General features: G+C 34.7%; 1 protein-coding gene across 1 annotated transcript; it reads left to right on the top strand.

The window, feature by feature from the left end:
* The first annotated feature begins 301 nt into the window (after window positions 1–301).
* Window positions 302–18743, top strand: Pex23 (tectonin beta-propeller repeat-containing peroxin 23). Its single transcript, XM_072300417.1, is given in 25 exon segments — window positions 302–385; window positions 387–527; window positions 790–972; window positions 1556–1708; window positions 2844–2936; window positions 3491–3515; window positions 3518–3670; window positions 4466–4692; window positions 5652–5807; window positions 6483–6580; window positions 7159–7389; window positions 7808–7933; window positions 9245–9401; window positions 10022–10190; window positions 10767–10870; window positions 11423–11568; window positions 11980–12175; window positions 12829–12948; window positions 13581–13731; window positions 14617–14816; window positions 15378–15587; window positions 16090–16182; window positions 16970–17105; window positions 17700–17870; window positions 18417–18743. Coding segments are annotated over 25 exon segments (3657 nt in total). The 3' UTR covers window positions 18551–18743.
* The last annotated feature ends 3967 nt before the right edge of the window (window positions 18744–22710 follow it).

Below are 22710 nucleotides of genomic sequence, written 5' to 3'. Positions count from 1 at the left end.
TTGATTGTTAGCGTTGATTGTGTTGATGAACTGAAAGTGCCAATCAATGAAATAGTCTTCTTGGAATTTGCATGTTTCATGCTGGATCCTGTCAAAGAGTGGGATTAATTAGAAGCTGATGGCGCAGTTTGTGCAGCCTGGCAATATTTTCACACCATTGGAAGGTTCACTAAAAATTTCATAAGAGAGCAGTGTGTTTCTAGTTTTCAGCACCCTCCTGGTAATTATGCTCATCAAGTTACTCCTAGAAATATCTACCAGGATAATAATTCACCCTAATGCTTTTCCTGTTTTTAGAAAAATGCCTAGTTCTATGCTTTTTGGAATTAACGGCGAAGGGAGAGTACTTGGGCTATCAACAAGTGGCTCGAAATGGAGAGATGTTTCCATACTTAGGTGTGGAGTTCAAGCAAATATCATCTGTACCCCATTATCTTTGGGCAATTGGAGGGGATAGGCAAGTCTATGTGAATGTCTACGGACTGGATGTACCAATTAGAATCAAGGAAGAAGCTTACGAGAATCAGGTAAACAATTAATTTCTCATTATATTTTACATATAGGTAGAAATCTTTGACCCAAAAAGATACGACTCTAGAAGTGGCTGTCTTAATAAAGAATTGTACAAGTATTTCTCTGAAAAAAGTTATACTTTAAAGCATCAAAAATATTCCTGATTTCCTCTAGAAAATATTTTCTCTCTAATTGTGGTTTTTAACCAAAATTAATTTTCTGTAAGTACTGATTTAATTGGTGATTATTTCTCGATTGTTTCTATTTTTGTCGCAGAGATGGGTACCCATCGGCGGTTTTGGCACTCACTTCCTTCCCACAGATCGCTGTCATTGGTCAAGTAAAGATGGCTTAACAGACCGCAGTTTAGATAAAATTCGATTACCATCAATGGCATGGCAGTGGGAAAGCGACTGGCAGTTGGAATTAAATCTGGACGGACAACCATTGGAGAAAGATGTTAGTAACCAAGAGAATTTTTGTATGGGATCTGTCTTTCATAATTCATATTCTTACCTCTGTGACAATGCTCCAATTGAAGTAAGAAATTGTAGTAACCACACTTCAAAAGAACAAGAAAACATTGTCATTCACTTTAATTTATTTTATCTCTAAATCCAGCAAGAAATACCTTTAATGATATAAATCAATAGATTTCTCAATGACTTTTTGAATGACAGGGTAAAAGAACAGTTTATGGTGCATGGTTATGGTTATGGTGATGGTTGCAGGTAAATCTTACAAAGAAAAAAGAATAGGAAAACATTCTTCTTTAATTTAAGTTGCTTTTTTTTCTTTTTTTAAAATATTATTTCAAATCATTATTTTCTAAGCTTTGTGCAATACACTGCTGTTTTACTTGGTTGCTTTAAAGTAGGTTTTGATTATATCCGTCTGCTAAAAGTGTTTGTGAAAACAATGTTGCAATGTTACTGCCAAAATTAATGTTGCAGCTATGTCTTTGTAATATTATTTTTGGCAGTTGCTGGGTGAGTATAGCCTTGCATTTATTTAACTAACTAATATTCAGCATTTTATGTAGGGATGGACGTATGCTGTTGACTTTCCTATGATGTACTCTCCTAACAAGCAATGGTCCTCAACAGTCAGAAGGAGAAAATGGTTCAGATATCGTAGATATAGTGCTATGAATTCATGGTGTGCAATTGCTCCTTTACACAAAGATCCCACTGAGGTTTGTATGTCTTTTTTCTAATAAATTGTTGCCTCTTGTCAAAGTAGTGGTCCAGTTTGTCGTATGCTGAAGGAAGTATCTGTTTATACTGGCTTTGTAAGCATTTCTTACCTTGATTATTAATCTGGAACATAGAGTTGCTATCAATACAGTTAAAAAAATACTGGGAAAACTGGCAAATGTCAGGGAAATTGATGAAAAAGGGCAGGGCAGAATTGTCAAGTCATTTTTACTTGCTTTCCAGAATGGGTTTGACGTTTCAAAGAACAAATTGACGGTGTAAGTCGGCAATCACATAACTCGTTTGCACTGTCTGAAAATCTCCGCCTCTATGTTATTTTTTTAAATGAGAACAAATTAACATCATTTCTTGAAGTTTTTGCAGAATTTTCCTTCGCAAGAGAAGAAAAATCACGGCAGTTTTAAAGAATTGCTGTTAGAGTAGTTTTCCGTTTAAAAAATAAAGTATGATTGGAAGTCTGCGCCGTCGCAATTCACATTATGAGATTGCTAACTTACAACATCGAAATGCCTGAAAACTATTTCTAATTATGTCTTTTAACCTTCTGGCATATCTTCAATTGTTTAGAGAATTACTGAAATGTGTCAGGAAATCGAAGAAATTTCATTTTCTTAATTCTGTGGCAACCCTGGGTATTGTACATTGTTTGATGTGTTCTTTGCAGTTGATGCTCTCAATTAGCCAAAAATTTATACCTGATCCAGCTGAGAAATAGTTTTTGAGGCTTCTAAGTCTTGGTTAGTGAATTCAAGATGGAATAAACAGATAAATCTAATTTTTACAGTTTTCCTGCAAGACTTTGTAAGAGGTCAACATTAATAAGGTATGCAAGACATTTTTCAAGATTTTGAGGAAAATAGAAATACGTTCAAAATTGAAAATTACACAATATGTAGCCTTTATACATGTGGAATTTTAATATTAAAGCGCAAAATTGAGCTTTCATCCAGTTAAATTTCTTCACAAAGAAGACACTGGAGATAAGTTTTACTCCAATTACTAAGATTGCATATTGTTCAGAAATGTCATCTTGAACCTTTATCCCTCAAGCCATTCAATAAGGAAAGCATCAGTTTTAAGCAATATTCATTATCTTTTAACTTGAAATTTCAGGAGCCATTCATAGGTATATCTGTTGGTGGTAATAAACTTTTAGGCTGCAACTCAGAAAATATATCAGTATGGGCAGTGACTGCACAAGGACGAGTAAGTAATTTTCACTATGTAATAATGTACTTACTTCAGGTAAAATCTTACAGAGAGTTGTTTTTCATGTGTTTTTGCATCATATATTTGTGTCAGTTCATGCAAAGATTTGAGGAGTACTTATACTAGAGAAGAATATAAATAACTGACATATAAAAAATGCGTATTCCAGACTAGGACATTGTAAATCTTGACCTGCGATTTACATTTTTTAAAAAAACAATAAAAAGTTTTCATTAAAATTTTCTCTGAATTATCTTCACTCTTTCAAGAACGTTTCAGAAAATTTCCAGGAGATTGTTTGCCTTGTTTTCTTTTGAAAAATTAAAATCTAATCAAAGGTCAAAATCAGTCTTCTAACGTTACAATAGAGTTAAGCATTTTTCTACTTCAGCCATGGAAATCAAAACAGTAAAGCAGATTTATCATTAAAATGGGATGCAAAACAATCAAAGTAGTGATCAGAAACTAAGAAGTAGAAAGTTAATATCTCTTATGAAGGAATGGACCAAGGAAAATATTTCTAGTAGTAAATTTTTTACTTTGGATTTCAGGTTATGTGGCGAGCAGGTGTAGGTAGTAATCGCCGGAGGGCACCAGATGGTCAGCTGTCACATTACCCAGGTGTTGTGAGGTTCGTCAAATCAGTTGTGGACCGTCTGGGTTTTTGTGGGCAGTTCTCTGGAATGGGAGAGCATTAATACGTATCGGTATCACGCAAGATACCCCAACAGGTATGATCAAATGAAGTTAAAGTCCCAGTTTGTCCCTTTTCAAGCGTTTTGCAGAGGCGCTAGAAGTCCTTTGCCTACCCATTTTTATCATTTGCCTTCCACAAAATTTGATGTTTTGCTATAATTGAGCCTTCACATACAACAACACGTTTAGTAGTTTCCTTCCCTCAAAATAATGCATCTGAAAGACTTCCAGCATGTAGTACAACGCTTTTAATCATTCTTCTCCTCCTCAAAAGTAAGCTCCGCTTTAAAAATACCTCCAACACTTAAAGCAACGTAATAGTTTCCTCCCCAAAAATCAAGGTGCTCCACAATTTTCCTTCCCAAGAAGCTAGGCACTTGTTTATAGTGAGCTTGATTATAATTTATATACTTAATGGTTGTGTGTGATGAATGGTCCCTGATGAGTGGCCATTTGAATTGTGGAATTTTGGAAGATTCTGCACTCTTGACTTGTACCATAGTTATCTCATGTTTACTTCATCACTCATTGATGCACAGCACGTGCTTGCACTGATTGTTCAGCAGACAAACAATATCCACCAAACAAAAATGAAAGGTGTCATGGTTTGCAATGCCGTGGATGATGATGTCATATACACTCGTTTTTTTGGCCGGCAATATTTCCTGTCAGTATTGGATGTATAAAATGTGCATTTAGACAGATATTATTATTATTATTTTGTCTTTTTTTATAGTTTGATATTATCAAAATATGATGTTGTGACTTGTAGACTGACGTACTCTTTTACAACTCTAACTTTGAATCTATTTATTTTCTTTTTTTTACAGGAGACTACTGGTTAGAAGTAGGCCCTCCTGAACCTGACTTAAAAATCATGCAAGTTTCTGTGGGAACAAACGCTGTTTGGGCAGTTTCAAATGATAATCGGGTGTGGTTTCGCAAAGGTGTGCGCTCTGCTCGAGGTGGCCACATGAGCGATGAATTGGCAAGAGGTGCTGGTTGGGTTGAAATGGTTGGAAATATGTCTTATGTCTCAATCACAGATAATGATCAGGTAAATCTTTTGATTTTAGGATTTTACAATCAATGACAATGATCAATGGGAAAAACATAACGTTTTTGTGGAAAGAAATCTCATTTTAGGTACATATTGTTGAAATACTTTTTTTGAAAGCCTCAAAGTGGAAAGCTGAAATCATTCGCAGTTGAATGATTTAACATTCGATTTGTCTAATCAAATGCTGTGTTTCACATTGGCAGTCTAGCAGTTAATAAAGATAAATAAAACCAAATTTTTAAATCATGTTTCAAAGATGTAATAGAGGAAGATGTCCCTACCTATCCCTGTTCCTTTCGGCCTGTCAAAGAGGTTTGCTTACTTTGAAACCTCATGACTTTGCAGTATGCACTTTGACCCAGCAGGTAATGCTTAAGAATGTTAACAGTGAAACTGAAAAAATGCAAATCTCTGTTTGCTTGTCTCATGCTGCAGACTTTCTGTTATAATTTATTTTTTAAAGGAGGAAAATATTTAACAGCAATTCTTGAAAACTTTCGTAATTTTTCTCCTCTGAATGGAGAATATTCTGTGAAAATTTTAAGCAATATCGTTGGTGTTTTATCCTTTGATAAAATAATATGAGAGTGGAGATTTTGAAACACTGCAAACGAGATCGGTTGTTTTGCAGTTCCACCTTTGACATATTTTTCATGTTGTTCTCATACTTATTTTCAAGGACTTTTCAGATGAGACGAGGATGAGTGGACATTTTGTGCCTCTCACTAATCAACATGATGACCTTCATATTCTCTGGCGTCCTTTTCCAGGGAGTTGGAGAATAAATCATGTCACTATCTACCCTCAATCTTTTTTTCTTTTTATTTGCTTGAAGTCTATCGATGACCTCTTCCAGTACCCTATTTTTTCATGGATGGTTACTTTCTACTTTCATACTTCATTTGGTTTTTAAAATGATCCATGCATCAATTTTTTTACTCTTTTTTGTTTTTTAGGTTTGGGCAATTGGAAATGACGATAGACAAATTTATTGTAGAGTTGGTATCATTCCAACAGAGTTGACAGGAAAGAAATGGAAACCTCTTAGTGCGCCTGTGCAGGTGGCAAGCTCAAATACCGAATCTGATGACGGTGCAAACCATTCTTCTGTGGTTAGTATTCCTTTAACCTCTTTGTCACCCTATCAATTAAACTTTAGATTCTATATGACTTCTCAGCAACGGTGCTTATATCTGTAAAACAGGAATACTTTTCACAGAGGGAAAAAATTCAGTTAGAGTAAATTTTCCCTATTAGAGGTGCACCATGTGGAGCAATACTAGTTATGACCAATCAGGGAGGCAACTTGCGGACGCATTTCGGACCTAATCTAGATCTAAATGAGTTTTTTTTCACTTCCTCTTCTCCTACTAACGACTAGGGACCAGCGCACGGCCCTGCTTGTCACACTCTTAAGTATCGAGCATATATAAATCACTGAATAGGTACTATAGATTTGTCAGAAATTTAAAAAAAAAATATGAGCATACTTGAGTAACATAATGAGTATTTCCATCTTACAAAAACACGCATCATCGCTATGACATCATTTCAACATCTTTGTCTCTAATCTGGAAGATGCTTTATACCCAGCTCTTGCTCATAATTAAAAATCGTACAACTTTTTCTTCGCAGGAAGCTATTGAGATATATCTCCCACCTAAGGGCACCTTCATTGCTTCAATAGTTGAATAGTTTTTCAAAATAACTTCACTGTCTCTCTCCTTCTTTCTTGCTGTTTCTCATAAACATAGGAGTTTATCCATAAAACATTTTTTTGTCCTCAGGAATCAAATGAAAACCGAGTTAGTTCGACCCCAAGTGCACCTGCTTTGAATGCATCTGACGATGAAAATGGAACCAATAAAAGCACTATCATTGATAGGTATGTATTTGTAAATGAATACCCAACAATGTAAAAAAACTCCACAGAAAGTACAATTCCATGAGGTATTTCTGCCTGTTCTGTAAAATAGAGAATTTGCAGGTGTCTGAAATTTTGTGAATTTCATCTTTAAAATGATACTACTAGGAGAACTGAGGACGAGGATATCCGTGGTTTCAAAATTGGACAATTAGTAAAAAAAATATGACAAAATAACCTAATTTGCTAAAATACATGTGTTTAAATGGAAAATGCTGCCAGATGACGTCATAAACGGCACATTTTCTCACTTTTAAATCTATTTTTCTCCAATTTCCCATGTCAGAAAAAAATTATGAAAAATACTGCGAACTCAGCTCATTAGGCACTCTCAGATGAAGCAATAAAAAATTTGCATGCAAATTCTCCATTCCTACTAGGACTTTAAAATCATTTTTTTTTTTTTTTTCAGATCAACAATAGGTAATAATAATACCAGCAGAATATAGAAACACGCCCAGTTTTACACATTTTATATAAACATTGATCGTTAAGACATCTACTTTTTTATTTCACTATGTCTTTTTGTAAAATTTTAGTGGAAATGAGGTGGATCAATCTCGACGCAGCATCCCAGCGTGGGGTCCGATAAACAGTGCAGGCTCATTACTAGCAAAGGAGGTAAATCCTGAGGTGGATGACAGAGGGTTGGAGTCCGTACCACTTCATGAGAAGCAAGATGATTCAAATTCTGAGGATGTCAACAATTCATGTTGGATTTGCATCAGTGCAGGTGGTTTAAATGTTGATCCAGCTTCCTTACCAGACTGGTACGTCTTTATTAATGTGAAATTTGAATGTTCATGGTATTTATTCAAATACTTATTTTGTCTATTTTTTTTTTTTTTTTTTTTTTTTAATATATCAAGCTTGTATTCTCGTTGCAGATTTCTGTGCTCATTAAAATCGTGAATAGAGGACCCATTTTTGTGTGAGTGGGTTGCTTTTATTGGAAAAGAAATCTGATAAAATTTTAGAAATATATTTTGAGGCCATTTTCTGCTGCCTAAAGGTTAGGTTACAACATGTTTATCCATTGTTTTACATCTAATTCAGAAAAGTATTACATTTATTTTCAACAAGAATTCAAGTTTTATTGTAAAGAGATTTGATTCAGTTGTGAATTAATTTCTTCTTAACTTATAACTACTTTGAAACACTTCAATTCATTGATTTGTTATTTTCCAGGTTTCTAGAGGGCGATTCTTCAAAAGTCATCAGTGCACCGTGGCGAACAAAAATATTGAATGACCTTAAAATTGCTCACTCAAAATCCACTGAAAACTTTGAGCATTATGAGTTAGCTGTTGAAACGTAAGTTTCATTTATAATAATTTTTGTTCTTTTCAAGTAATTTTTTTCTAATCCTAATTGTAATTTCCATCATCTTGTTCTTTCTGAACTTTTGATCAAAAATTAAAAGCATCTGTTTGAGTTAGAGCACTAACTCAGATTGAGTTCTAAGATATTTCATTTTTATATTAATCAGATTTTATAGTTTGGAAAAATGTTTGTTCTTTTCCAGCACAGCTTATTTTGTCACTTTCCGGCCAAGGTATTACAAGCGCCATTTGTGCCTAAGCAGTTTGTTGCGAAACTTTGCAAACTTGTCCAGTTTTTCACAAAAAAACTAATGAAGAGAGTGACTGAAAAGTCGCATCTAATATTTCTTTTGTCGTATTGAGATGTCTAGGGACATAGCATTTAAGAGTAAATGGCGCTTGTGATACTTTGGGCAGAAGGTGGCGATTTATCTACATCCTAGGCTAGCTCTTCATGAAATTACATTTGTTATTTTTATAGGAAATTTTATCAGGATCCTCTGAAATAAATAATCAGTACAATCATAAATTATAAGTAATTTTAAACATTTCTATAAGCTGAAAATAAATCAACAGGAGTTTAGCAATGGTCTAAGAGAATTATTAATGAGTGCAGACTTATCTCACCTCAGGGAGAGATTTTGTGCTCTCAATTGTAGGCACAGTGCCCTCAATTCTTATTGCTTTTTACTTTTGTGTAAAAATAAGTTAACATATTTTTTAGGAGAGACTTTGGTCCGTTCCTGCAACATTTGACCTTGAGCCACTGTACCTGTTTTTTCTACGAGCTCTCTTAAAGATAAACTCAACCCCCTTCCCCCTCCCTCCCTCAGGAAGCAAACACCAAACATAACAATGCAAACAGTTTTTAACGGTATACTCTTATTAATCAAAGATATCTTCAATGTTATTTGGTCCTTAGTCTAAGATATACAAATTGAAGAAGTGAAAGACTGTTAATGGTGTGGAAGGTGCATTCCAGGGTGAAAGTACTCTTTGCTAGATTCAAAGTCTCCAAGCTTTGGATCATAGGGAGATTCCAGAAATTTATTTGACTCCATTCCCTACGTCTTAAACAAATTATTCTCTTCTTTGCTGACAATATGCTTTTGAAGGGACCAGGTAGTCCGCTCTAAAGTTCAGGCCTTGGTTCCAGAGACCTTTTCAATCCCTTCTATGTGACAGTTCTTCTTTAGTCTCATCTTGTAATGATTTTTGGTACCTGCAATTTTCAATTTTTCTTCCTTTCAGAGTATTCTTGTGAGAGCTATGAGGGTTATGTTTCATTTTGATTTTTCTTCAGGAAATCTTGGATCAGCAACGGGAAATGTAAAGTGTGTTTGCAAGGCTGGCAGAATTTTGAAGACTGCACAATCGAGCTTGAGTGGATTGGATGCAAGACAGGAGTTTTGGATTTTGGAACTTTTTCCATTCTATCGCTAGATAGATCATCCACAAGGGTTTGTATTATTTGTGAAAAGCAGATTTTTTGTCTGTATTAAATGTCATTAGGTAGCAGCAAACAGTACCTAACTGGCAGTCAGTAGTATGCGCTCTTTCGGTAAAGGTAGTCGCAAGTGGTACATTAGCTAAAATTGATCGTTAAGACATCTAATTTTTTTATTCACACTGTCTTTAGTAAAATTTTAGTGGAAATGAGGTGGATCAATCTCAACGCAGCATCCCAGCGTGGGGTCCAATAAACAGTGCAGGCTCATTACTAGCAATGGAGGTAAATCTTGAGGTGGATGACAGAGGGTTGGAGTCTGTACCACTTCATGAGAAGCAAGATGATTCAAATTCTGAGGATGTCACCAATTCATGTTGGATTTGCATCAGTGCAGAGGGTTTAAATGTTGATCTAGCTTCTTATTCAAATGCAAGAAAAATTTACATCATCCAATGATTCACGAGTTGACAGCATGGAAAGATTCCAGCAAAAAATGTATCCTAACTTTTTTGTGGGTCTTTTTTCATGAAAAAATTTAATACCCGAAGGAACAGTATTGTTGACTTGAACAAAGTATTTCTATAGTTTATCCTATTCTCCTCCTTATTCCTTGTTTTGTTCGCATTTCAGGCGCAGCTGAGCTTAAATGAAATAACATGTGTCATGAATATCAGTGGTCCAGGAAACCCTTGTTTAGCTCTTCACACAATTTACTCCACTCGTTTGAAAATTTCACCCCTTCAGCTTCAGTTTACCAGTGACACTCAATTTGCAGAATGGCTTGCCAACTTTTCATCAGGTATGTTTCAAATTTGGGCCAAAAAAAGCAATATCTAAAATATTTGCTCCTTTAAAATCAGGAAAGCTTGTCTGCCCAAGTAACTTACTTAATGTAAGTAACGCTGCATTAGTAAAGTGAGTCCATTCTCGGTCATTCCAAATGCAAAATCTTCCTATAAAGATTTGCAACCTAAAATTATATCATTTTATTTTCACCAATTGCAAACTGGACTACATACTTTTAACAGTGAAAAATATTTGAACAACTTATCTTACTCTATAGTATAAAATCATAAGGGTGTGTCACGCTGAGGGTGTAACGCTAATCATGTCACAAACCGGTTTCTTCTCCACTCCCTGCTTCCCTCCTGCCGTGCGCGCTCTTATGCCTCCACCCGTCTCCAAACCGGATTTTCCCTAACTCTTAATGATCTTCTAACGATCTCAGGATATCTGCATATTAGAGGCACGAAACGCCTCTGGGGGGTTTAATCGCAGAGTGGCCAGGAGGCGAAGCCCCCTAGTGTTGTTTAATTTTGTTAAAAAGAAATGGAAAAAAGAGAGTAAAATTCTTACGATGTCATTCTTCTTCCAGTCTGTGCCCAACTACATAATGCTCAGGGTTCTCCTAGCTGTTCATCTGTTTGGGCAACAACTGCACTAGGAGATGTCTATGTGTTTGATCCTATCACCTTGGAGGTATGTATGTTCTTTGCGCTTATTTACCCTATTCTCATATTCTTACTGAGTCTGTCAAAAATTTGTCTGTTCTTTATTTTCCTTTCTTAATGCAAACATCAAAAATTATTTTTGCTGAGTGGTCAGCAGAGCTAGTTTGAATTTTTAGTTTCCGGTTTTTTTTTTTGCTTACTTTTAATTTTTCGATCTCAATTCAAAAAGAATAATTGCGATGCCTGTCTGGTATGAGGATTACTAGCATCTGTTTTAAAGTAAAGTATTAAGGAAGAGAACGCAAGGGAGGCTTGTATTGCTCTCTTTTTTTCTGCAGGATCAAGATAATTTTTAACTTATCAGTAAAATAAAGCACCAGCATGTGGTGTAATTTTCTGACCGTAACATGATTTGTCGTTTGAAATTCGACAAATTTGAAAAAATTGATGTATTTTTCAGATCTTTTCATTCATTTTTAGATTTAGGTGAAGAATTTTTTTTTGTATTCTGGATGTTAAAAGCCTAAAATCGTCTCAGATTATGTAATTAAAAGCTTATTTCTATCAATATTTTTTCCAGTCAAAGCAGTTGAAAGATAGTTTATTCTATAAAGAATTTGATGTCAAAGGAAAATCAGTTCCACTTGCGTTACCACTCTTGAACAGTTTCCCTCCTGGCTCAAAATTGATCGTGGAAGGCATGCCCTTGGAGGATGATCCAAACAGGTAATACCAATCGACGAAGTCCTCTCTCAAACAATCCATAGCTAGTTTTAAAGAGATGTGTTAAATTTATTGTATCAGTCAATATCTGATATGAAGCTTCGGTTTCTTCAAGACCAAACCAAGTTTGAATCAAAGACTCGCATATGTGTACAGCATGCAAGTTTGCACCTCGGCATTGATTTGTGCAGGCCTGTTTGAAATCCTGCACCAATATACGGCCAGGTTACTGTTTTAGATTTTTTGCAAGAATATGGCAAGATTTTGTTAAAGTTCTCTATGAGCTTGTGAACAAAGATTCTGATCATCAAGGAAATGAAAACATGCGTCGTTAAGATTTAATGCAAAATGCAAAGTTTAATGAAAGTAAATGAAAACCTCAAAACTATTTTTTTCTTTTTAAATCGTAATCAGGTTTGCAATTGATCTTGAGTGTGGTGGATCACGCAACATAGCTTTGCATCTGAATCCTCGGCTGAGGGAAAGAGTATTCGTACGAAATAGTAAGAAAAACGGTGACTGGGGCGAAGAGGATCGGGATGGGCCTCAATTGTTTGCACCTGGTGCTGAGTTCAAATTGCAAATTGAGTGTCAGGAAGAAGGATTCAAGGTAAATCTATTTCTAATTTCTCTTGTTTGTCATCTTGCAACAACTATTTTACTAAAGTAACTTTTTCAAAATTGAATGGAAAGATTAAAATGAGACTAAAGGATAAAATATTGAAAAAAATCATTTGCTTTCCTCCTGAAAATTTCTGCAGAAGAAGATTATAGCTGTTATGTTGTGAAAAAAGTATGTTCTTCTCTTGTTATGTATTTTTTCCAATAGAAAAACAAATTGATATTTGCATAGAAATCTCAGTAATTTTTTGGTAGTAAAAGTCTGTTGATATATTGGAATAACAAAAAAGAATAAAACCAAAAGTGTTTACTTTACATATTACATATTAGGATGCAAATGTTTCTGGTTTTGCCATCAATTCGTAAAAAAAGAGTTTGTATGTAGCTCTGTGAGAAGGAAACTTTTCCTACCAATGGATGCACAGTACTCTCTCTCTCTGTATAAAGACACTTATTATGACGTAAAATTGTTTAGTCTGTTGACGATGTGTTACAAAGAGGAGCATTGTAATTAAAACTTGCCAGATATTTCTCAAACAGAGTACCACAGAGTTATTTTTTTTAAAATTGTTTTCTAAAATTTTAGCTTTAAATTTCTTCAATAATTACGTCAGTTACATGTTTTGTCCTCCATATTTTTAGATACTGTTATGTGAGATGCCAATAACCTATTTTGAGCACCGAATGAATCCTGAAGGAATTACTGAACTGCGAATCAGCGGAGATGTTGTTGTCAGTGAAGTCACATATGCAACACCAAGTGTATGTCCTCCGTTCTGTTAGTTATTGATTTATACAAGACTGCTCCTCTGTTTTTGCTTTTATCTTGAAATCAGTTAGTGCTTCGAAATATTAAAAATTCTTATGTAGCTGTGTCAGTTATTGCAAAGGTGCTTCAAAATGTTCAATTATCTGATTCATGGATTGCAACGCAATAAATTTAAAGAAAAGATTAATTTCTAAATGAGTATTCCAATCAAGCGTAACAGGAAAAACTTTGGCTGCTGAAAGTGAAATAGGAAAAAAAAGAAAAAATACCAAATGAATTTTTAAAAGCGGAAAATCTTAGGTAAAGTTACCGTACAAAATGTTTAAAAATTATCTGGCGTCTCAGATTTGTTTGTGATCCTTCACAAAATTCATGTTTGATGTTCATCTGACTATTGATGTCAATCCATAAATGCAGAGAGCCTATAAGTTTTAACATAAGCTACCTCTGTCAAAAAAAAGGAAAAGGAGACAGGATATCGTAAAATGTTTACGTCAGGAGCTTCAGATATTTGGTGTTTAAACACCCAGGCACTTCAGTCATCCTACTGCCAATGAAGCTTGTCAAAGACAGCATCCCTTTATGGATTTTGTTTCTAATACAGGTTACGGTTTTAAAATTGCAGGCTATATTGGAGCAAGAGGAACTGTACTGGCGTCAAATTGGTGGTCATCTAGATGTGGTCGAAACCTGCGCCTCAGGAGTGACTTGGGGTCTTGGTTTAAATAAAGTTCCCTGGGTTTACACTGGTGGCTGGGGAGGAGCTTTCCTAGGAGGTATGTAAATGAACCGCTAACTCTCAATGCATTTAATTGTTTAAATCTTCTCAATTGAAGAGACCAAGCTGAGACAGGAGCCTCAGGCTCATGAGTTGTAGGCGTTACGTTGGATTGGAAACTATCAAGCCATCATGTCTTTAATTTTGTATGTCAGTCAACTTGTCACCTGTTCTTTTGCAAGAAAAATTGAAAGTTTAAGGTCAAACTGAATAATGCAGAATTATTCTGATCGCCTCAAACCATCGATTTTTTCAAGGCAAATACGACGAAGAGAAGAATCCTGATCTAAATAATGCTGGAATATTCATCAACTGCACTGAATATGCTTTCTGCGAGCTTTCTTCAGTTGAGCAGGAGTATCTCGTTATAGTCTGTGCCATTCAAATGTCTGAAAGCAAAATATTCTAATCATACTTCCCCTGAAAATGTGACCTCCGAGGTAACATTTATTTAACAAAAAATGAGTCGTATCAAAAACTCTAACTTTCAAGTTACCTGATTTTAACACGAAGGACAGCGGGTGACGACCAGTTGTCACTCGCTGAAGATAGAAGCAGTTCGGCTTCCGAAGCAAATTTGTCCTTTTTGTTAAAATCAGGTAATTTGAAGTTAGAGTTTCTGATACGACTCATTTTTTGTTAATTTATATTTTCAAAGTTTATAATCTCCTGTTAATAATCAAATCACATTTATTTATTTTAATTTGGGTTCTTAAAAAGTTGATATGGCTATTGACCTGCAACTACATTTCCTATCGTAGTGACTGATCAGACCAAGTGATGTTTTTTGGAGGTTTTAAGAACTACATACATACTCCAAAGTGATACATCAAATTAAACTAGAGCTATCTCTATTACTTGAACAAATTGTTTTTTCCCTCAGGTTTAGAATTAACAAACACCAATATACATTCCATGGAAGATACATACCATTATTATGTTTACGAAAATCAGCGGTGGAATCCTTTTGGTGGTTATACAACTCATGGCTTACCCACGGATCGACCCATGTGGAGTGATGAAACTGGATGTGAGAAAAAGTCATTTGAGACCACAAAGCTTCCTAACAGACATTGGCAATGGGTAAGCTATTTCTGGTCAGTTTTAATGTGCGCAGATCCACCATGCAAGTTGGTGACCAAAGGTGGCATATAAATCTATCATGGGAAATTCTACCAAGTTTCTTTGAAAGATCGTTACACCGCCGTTGGTTTCTGACCTGGGGGCGAACTTGCTTACCTGCAGAACAGAAGTACCGGACTTTCATATAATTATAAAAGAAAGAGGCGTTTTAACATGTCCATATAATATTTTTTTTCAAGCATACAATCTCATTTCTCCGGAAGCTCACATACATTGTCGAAGTCAAACCTCTATTGTGATTGCCTGAGTTTTTTCTAAAAGTTGGCTTTTGCATTTGTCATTCACTCTGTCCAATGGTTAATCTCTGATCAAAATATGATCACACTGCAAGATTTAATTCATGTGTGATAATGCGATCGTCCCCTCATTTAGTTTTTGTGCTTGACAAAGCTGTAAATGGAAAAACAACCCAACTGTATGGATTTTTTTGTATGTTTGAGTGATCAATAACTTTTGAATTTTCTCATTGTTTTGAAGAGATTATTTCGAATATGTATTTAGGTAACCGATTGGTGCATAGACTACGACACTCCTGGAGGAACAGATAAAGATGGCTGGCAGTATGCCATCGATTTTCCAGCAACTTATCACCCGCAGAACTGTTTAACAGACACAGTTCGAAGGAGGCGGTGGTACAGAACATGCAAGCTTCAAAGCACTGGACCTTGGCTTGAAGTTGGGAACACTAAATTACAAGATGTTTCATTATTTGTAAGTTTTTATTTTATAATCAGAAGTTATTCTGGGAGTTCATTCCACATGATGAATCTGTAGTTTAAATCCTTAAAAACTGCTCTTCATGCTTGAATCTATACTTTTCAATTTTTCAAATTGAAATAATAATAATATTTTAGAAAGGCCTTCGCATTGGATTTTAGGAATCTGTGCCGCCAGTGCCTGCAAACTTTAAGTAACTTAACATATCGATAGAAAGATTTACTAATGACTCAAATTTTTTTGCAATCCTTTTTTGCATCCTTTGGCAATAAATATTTCTAGATGAGACAAAATTCTAAGAAAAATACTTCTTGATATTTGTAATACTTTATAACTAATTTCAGTCATTCACATGATATTCCCAACTATTTTTAATTGTAGAATTGTTATTTCCAACATCTGCAGCTACAAGGATTTTATTAAAAGTGACTCTATCCACTACTAAGTTAATTTACAGTCCCTCATAGTTTTATCTTTTAACTGTTCAAATTTCTAGTACAACGAAGGAACTCAGTGCACCTACGTCTGGGGAGTTGCTGTATATGGAGACACATTATTCAGGCATAATGTCTCTCCAAAGAATCCAATGGTAAGAATTTTTTACTGTACTCCTTTATTCACCAATGTACAACGCACAAGATCACGACCTGAAGAAAAATAGGCCAAAAATGCCACAGGTTAAAAAATCGAGACGTTTTTCCCATACTCTTGGGCATTTTCAATGGAAAAAATAAAACACAGGTTAAAACCAACATATTGATTGATTGGATTACCAATGTATTGATCGCCAAAGTGTGACACCACGTAGCTCCAAAATTAAGTTTTTGATTCATTGATACTGTCATGACACAGAGGTCACCATGCATCTGACTAGCGAAACTTATTCCATAACTGGGGCAGCTGATCCATTGAGCACGAAATAATTTACTTCCTGTTGTGATGTATTTTATACGTTTTCAATGGAATGGGTTGGCATTTAAACCCTCAAGCCCTCCTGTCGTGATTTACTTCCTGTCGTGATGTATTTTATACGTTTTCAATGGAATGGGTTGGCATTTAAACCCTCAAGCCCTCAAATATAATTATATTTTCTGAAAGGAACTAAGCAGTTTGTTTTTAGGCAGAGGAGTCACAAACTATTTAATTAAAGTAGAAGACTACAAAAGGAAATTGCTTTTCAAAGGCCGATAGGTCTGAAGTAGATTGGCAAATTTGTTTCAGTTTTGAAAACGTCATTCATGAAGAGAAATATTTTTCTGACAATATAATTTTATATGTTTGCTCACTTTTTCATAAGAGTTCTGTTTATTTTCTTTCCAAAAAAGGGCGTACTAGAATATTCTAAATAGTCAATGAACGAATCTTTCCGATTTCAGGGGAGTTCATGGGAGCACATACCGAATGACCAAGCCCTGACGAATATCAGCTGTGGATCCAATAATCAAGTGTGGGCAATAGGGCGCAGTGGTTGTGCATTTTGGAGAATTGGGATCAATTCATCCAATCCTATTGGTAAGCTATTGATTTAAATTATGAAGCTACTTATTTTATTCCTCGAGAAACAGCACTGCTGTTTTGCAGTACAGAAAATCTCATGGTAGAGTAGCAAAAGCATTGTATCTGACATTTAGGATGAAAATGAGACAATTTGTAAATCATCCAGTGTACAGGATAATTAATCAAGAACCCATCCATCTTACCCAGAAGGGCAATAATACCACATGATTTGGACTACATTTTGCAATCGGGAACTACGATGTAAAAACACTTATGTCTATAGTGGAGCTAATGTAACATGTATGTTGTTTCCAAATTGAGCCAGAAATTGTTGTTCCTAATTGCCAAATGCAGTCCATTTCTCATCAAAATATCACTCGGAACATGTTGAATGTTTTGAAAACTTTCATTTTAACTATACGTGAGAAAGAACGTTTGTAATTAACATTAACAGTGAATCTAAACTTCCTGCTCCTGAGAAGAACCACAATAATGTAAGCCAATTAAGGCATTGCAATTGAAATTTTATGAATTAAAATTTGATCAGTTTATATATTTTTTCTATCAGAAGTTCTGATTTAGTACATCTTTTTTGTTCTTTAATTGTAGGAGATATGTGGGAAGCGGTTGAGGCTCCAAATGGTTGTCAGTTGACCAAAGTTACAGTTGGAAAATGTGGAATTTGGGTCCTCAATTCTAGTGGCTCAATCTATGTACGCAAAGAGGTGACACCTGTTTTTCCAGAGGGCACTCATTGGCAACAAGTCGAAAATACTTCGGGTATGTAACCTCCCTTCTTTCCTGTTTGGTCTAAGTATACCTAGTCTAGTGAGAATCATGCATTCAACAAGTGCAAATTGAAAGTGTGAAAGATGTATCTTTCTCTGAAGTAGCTTTTAAAGAGTTTTTCTGGTGATCAATAGTGTGCATTAATACAGAGGTTGTCAAAAAAGTACCGCCCCTTTTCGTTTTTGAGTAAATTAAAGTAGCTCTCAAGATGCAGTTTGCATAGTCTTTAAGTGTAAGTCAAAAATTGACAGCTTGACAGAGATTTGAAAATGGCACGTTCAGTTGACCCCTCCGGGATTTTAGCTTTGTTTTCGTGGAAAAAAGTAAGACTGCAAAAATAAATTTTGTGTTTAGAAAAATTACGAAGTCAAAGCTTAACACAACTTAGTTTTCTTCCATCTTTCTTTCCATCTACACTCTGTTTTTTTTCCCTTTTTTTTTAAAAAAAAAAAAAAATAATCAAAAATATTTATTGTACTTCTTTCATTTGTTGAGTCCGTTCCACTTTTCATTTCTTAATTTTTTGGCGCTTTACAGATGGAAATTTTATTGACATTTCTGCCGATCGATCTGAAGTTTGGGCTGTCACAGAATCCAAAAGTGTTTATCTAAGATCAGGGATAACATCTGATAACCCAGCAGGATCACTCTGGATACCGGATTATGTGTAAGTCATTCCTTAAAAATGAAAATTAAGGGAGGTAAAAGAGAATGTCTTGTGAAGAAAATAAAACTTATGTCTAAAGACAACCAACAGTTTGGGAGCTCTGAAGAAGTTTGTAGGAGTTGAAAAGTAAAAATTAAAAAGGCTTGTTTCAAGAGTTTTTCGTTTACATCATCACTTTAACAGAAATTTAGTTGCTTTTAAACAAAAGAATGTTGTGCGAATATGTACCACAATTGGATCACATTTAGCAATTAAAGCTACACTCTTCAGGCTCATCCATAAAGCATCTACCTGTATAGGGGAACTCATGGCACATATGCTGTTTCTAACTTATGCCCAGAAATTTTAATTCTTAATTGCAAAATGCAGTCCAATTAAACTGCTGGGTGTTGAAGAAGGCGCCTCTCAACGCTGCGTTTCAAAATTTCCGTCGCTAATTTATGTCTTTGGGAAGAATATCACATGAGTTTTTTCTGGAATTGTTTTTGTAGAATGTTGTTGAATCATGAAAAATATTCAGTAAAAATTTCAATGAAACGCATGCATTCTCTATCCTTACAATGAATGAAATATTAGCAGAGATTTTGAAACATTGCAATCAGTAAATGCGCCTCTGGCACCCTGCACCTCAATTGGAAGAGAGTATTGTGTAATGCTGAAGGCATTTTAGTGAGAAAATGATATCGATTGCATTGAGACGATTTTGAGTTCAGGACAGAAAACAAATGCCTATTTCTTCCCATTGAGTTAGACCATGCACAATATGTTTCCTTAGAGAATATATTTTCTGCTACGTAAACAAAAATTGGTTTCCAATCCCCCAAAAAAATTCCATCATCAAAATGAGATTTTTCAGCAGGCTTAACAGCAAGAATAAATTGAAAACAAATCTATTGATTTTGCAGCTGCAAAGCACTTCCTATTCCTCACTCACTTTCATTGCAGTCTCCGACTCAAAATCAGCTGATAATTTGTGGCCTTGTCAGTATAGTCCCATAGAAATTGAATTTTAGGGCTGCAATTTTATCTTTGGCTCCGTGTTTTCCTCAACAGTCCTTCTAAAGTCGAGCCAAAACACTTCGTTTATGATACAATCAGTATTTACGACAGAGAACAGAAGGATGTTTGTAATATTTTATTCTTTCCTCTCTTTCAGGCTAACTGGAAGCACATTTCTGCTCGAGGTTTGAAATCATCTCTAAATTAAACTTATCATAATCAGCTTTCATCAGAAAATGATCTTCATGCTGGGTAAAAAATTTCCAAATAATTTATCCACACTTGTTTTCCTAATCATTAATTTATGTATCTATTTCGTCATTTATGTTTATACCAATATTTGTTCATAATTGTGACGAATTGCTTCATCATCAAGAATTTTATCATTGGTTAATGTTGTATTCATAGTCTAATGTTTGTTGTAAGCTGATCATTCACATATTAATCATTGTGGTTTCTATGCAAGAAACAACTTATCCCAAATATTGGATATTCAATTATAAAAATGTTTGTCGCAAATGCTAAGTATGCAGTATTGCAGTCTTACTTTGCTCTTTTACATACGAAAATTCTCTAAAGACATTTGTTTTTTTGAAAACTTTGACTTTTACTTACTAATAAATAATTAAAGAAATAAAATATAAAATTGAGCAAGCAACTTGTCTCCTGTAGGGACTGAAACAATTACAATTCATCACTGAACTTGTAGGACTTTTCTTTTAATTTTACGTAAGGTATTTAATCATTAAAAGATTATATGTGAAATCACTGTTGATCATCCTCAAGCCTCGAAGAATGACTTGAAGAAATGTATAGGTATGCATACTATACAACTTGAGGGTAGAGACTCAAAGTTTGCTTGGCTGATCTCCAGTTTGCAATTTAACGAAAGATGTTCAAAGACTGATGGAAAAGTTTTGCATTTAGAGAGAAATTTTGAGAGTTATTAAATCAGTGATCAGACTTAATTTATGATGGAATGGTTCTTGTGACATTAGCTTACCAAGATAATTTCGGAAGCATTTATTTTGCTCTTTACTTATTTGAATATGATTTTTCAAAAGAATGATATTACAGCGATTGTATTTTTCTGACTCTAAAATACTTTAAAGTTGTTCAAATGATTCAGTTCAAGCAGCTCTATTTTTTCTCAGTTTTCATGCCTTAAGTAATTGATATTAGTCTTCAATTTATTGTTGCCTTTTCGGTCTTCAGTCATCACCCTTCTTTTAATTCTCTTTGTTGTGTTTTGTGGTTTGTGATATTAGTTTTAAGCTTGTGATTAGGTATGGGTAGCTGTGGCCAAATTTTAGCTGGCTGAATTCCTTCGTTTTATTTTTCCTTTATTTGGATCTTTCTTGAAATTATAAAAGCTCTACTTATCTTTTTCAACTTTACTGTAGATGCAAGGTGTTGGAAGATCTTATTCTAACTGGACAAATTTACTTTGAAATAATTCTTAAGGAAGTGTCATATTTTGTAGTTGAATACTATAAGATATAGATAAATACCCAGGCCGATGATTTTAGTTTTTTTCCAATTCTGTAAGAGAGCGCTGCAGTGACGCTGTAATGTACAAAAGAATTTCAAATCTAACCTTTAAATTATAAAATGGTGAAGTTTTCTCTTTGTTCTGCAAAATCGTTAGGTTTGTAGGTAGGCTGCATGTTCATCAGCCATTGATTTGTATCACACTCTCCTGATTTTTCTCTTCTTTACTTTTCTTTTCGACTTCCTAGAAAAGAGAAAGCGGATAAAGTGCTACTAAAACTAGCAAATGTAATATTAAAGCCTGTAGCTTAGTAAAAGAAACCCATATCTTAATCATTCCTTATTTCTTTCACGATGACTTTGCAGGTAGATTTTTCATTTTTTTATATAAAAAAAAGGAAAGTAAAGGAACAAGTTTAAGTTAATATAATTACTGTCTTAGATTTTTGATACAGCAGGCTTGCAGCTTAAATGACGAAATTATGTGCGTTTTACATTTTGATTTTTTCAGTGTGAATGTGAGTCATCACAACCTGATACTCTAGGCAAGAGTACTTAATTAGCAGTTTAATCATTTTCCGTCCTTTTTTTTCCAATTCTGATCACCATATATGGGTCTTATGTGTCGCGTTTTTTTTTTTATCATCAGTTCAATTCATCAATTTTTATGCTCTGTGTAAATGCCTTTTACTTTGAATGAAGTTACTTCAAACGCTGATCGTTTGCCGGGATTCGGCATTTTTGCCTCACAGCCATTTTTTTGATTTGCCTCACAGCCCTACGTTTAATTATATGGCAAAATACCCGATTTTAATGTAAAACGTGCGATTCATCCCATTCTTAAATGTATTGAGCCAAAAGAGGAGAGGAAGATTACTCTTTTTTAAAGTTGCTTCAAAACCCAAGATTTGCATCACATTTGCCGCGATTGTAAGATGGTGGGATCAAACATTTTCCAAACCCCTGAAAGGAGCCTCTTCATTATGAGGTGACCAGAAATTTACATTCAAAAATTATTCTCAGATCTGCGGCTGAAGAATTGATCTTAAAATTTTCAACAGGTTGGTTTTGGATATGAAAAGTTTCAACACCTTCTTGCAGTCCGGCATTTTTGTCACATGGTAAAATTTACGGTTTGTCTCACAATAATGTCCAACTCATTGCACTTTTTCACCATGATTAGCAAAAGGAAAAAAATAGAAGAAAAAAGAGGTTATCACATAAAAATTACCTCATGGCCGAAAATTTTCTATGAGATCAGGCATTTTTTGCACACCTGGCTTATATGTTTCCTTAGCAAGATTTACCATGTTCTAGAGCAGCTGTATCATGGCACTATTTCACTTTTTCTTTTCTCTTTTTCTATCTGTCTCTTTTTAATTTTTCGTATTCTTATTTTCCTATTTTTTCACCTCTTTAATTCTTGTTTTTTAATTGGTAAGTAACTGCTGGACCAGCCGTTCATTAAAGCCAACAATCTGAACAACTACTGTTATTTTAAGTTATTCACACAGTTAAGAGGGAACGGATATCAATCTGTTTGAAAGACAATTTCAGCTGTGTATTTTCTTGCCTACATTTTATGAATTGTGTAATTCTACACGTTAGTGGTAAAGACAAATGCGGCCCCCAAAAAACTGAGTTTGCCTGTTTAGAGAAAACTGTCAGAGATAT

This window comes from Bemisia tabaci, chromosome 5 (assembly GCF_918797505.1).
Source record: "Bemisia tabaci chromosome 5, PGI_BMITA_v3".
Taxonomy (NCBI): Eukaryota; Metazoa; Arthropoda; class Insecta; order Hemiptera; family Aleyrodidae; genus Bemisia; species Bemisia tabaci.
Note: the sequence above shows the minus strand (reverse complement) of the source record. Positions and strands in the feature narration are given on the sequence as shown.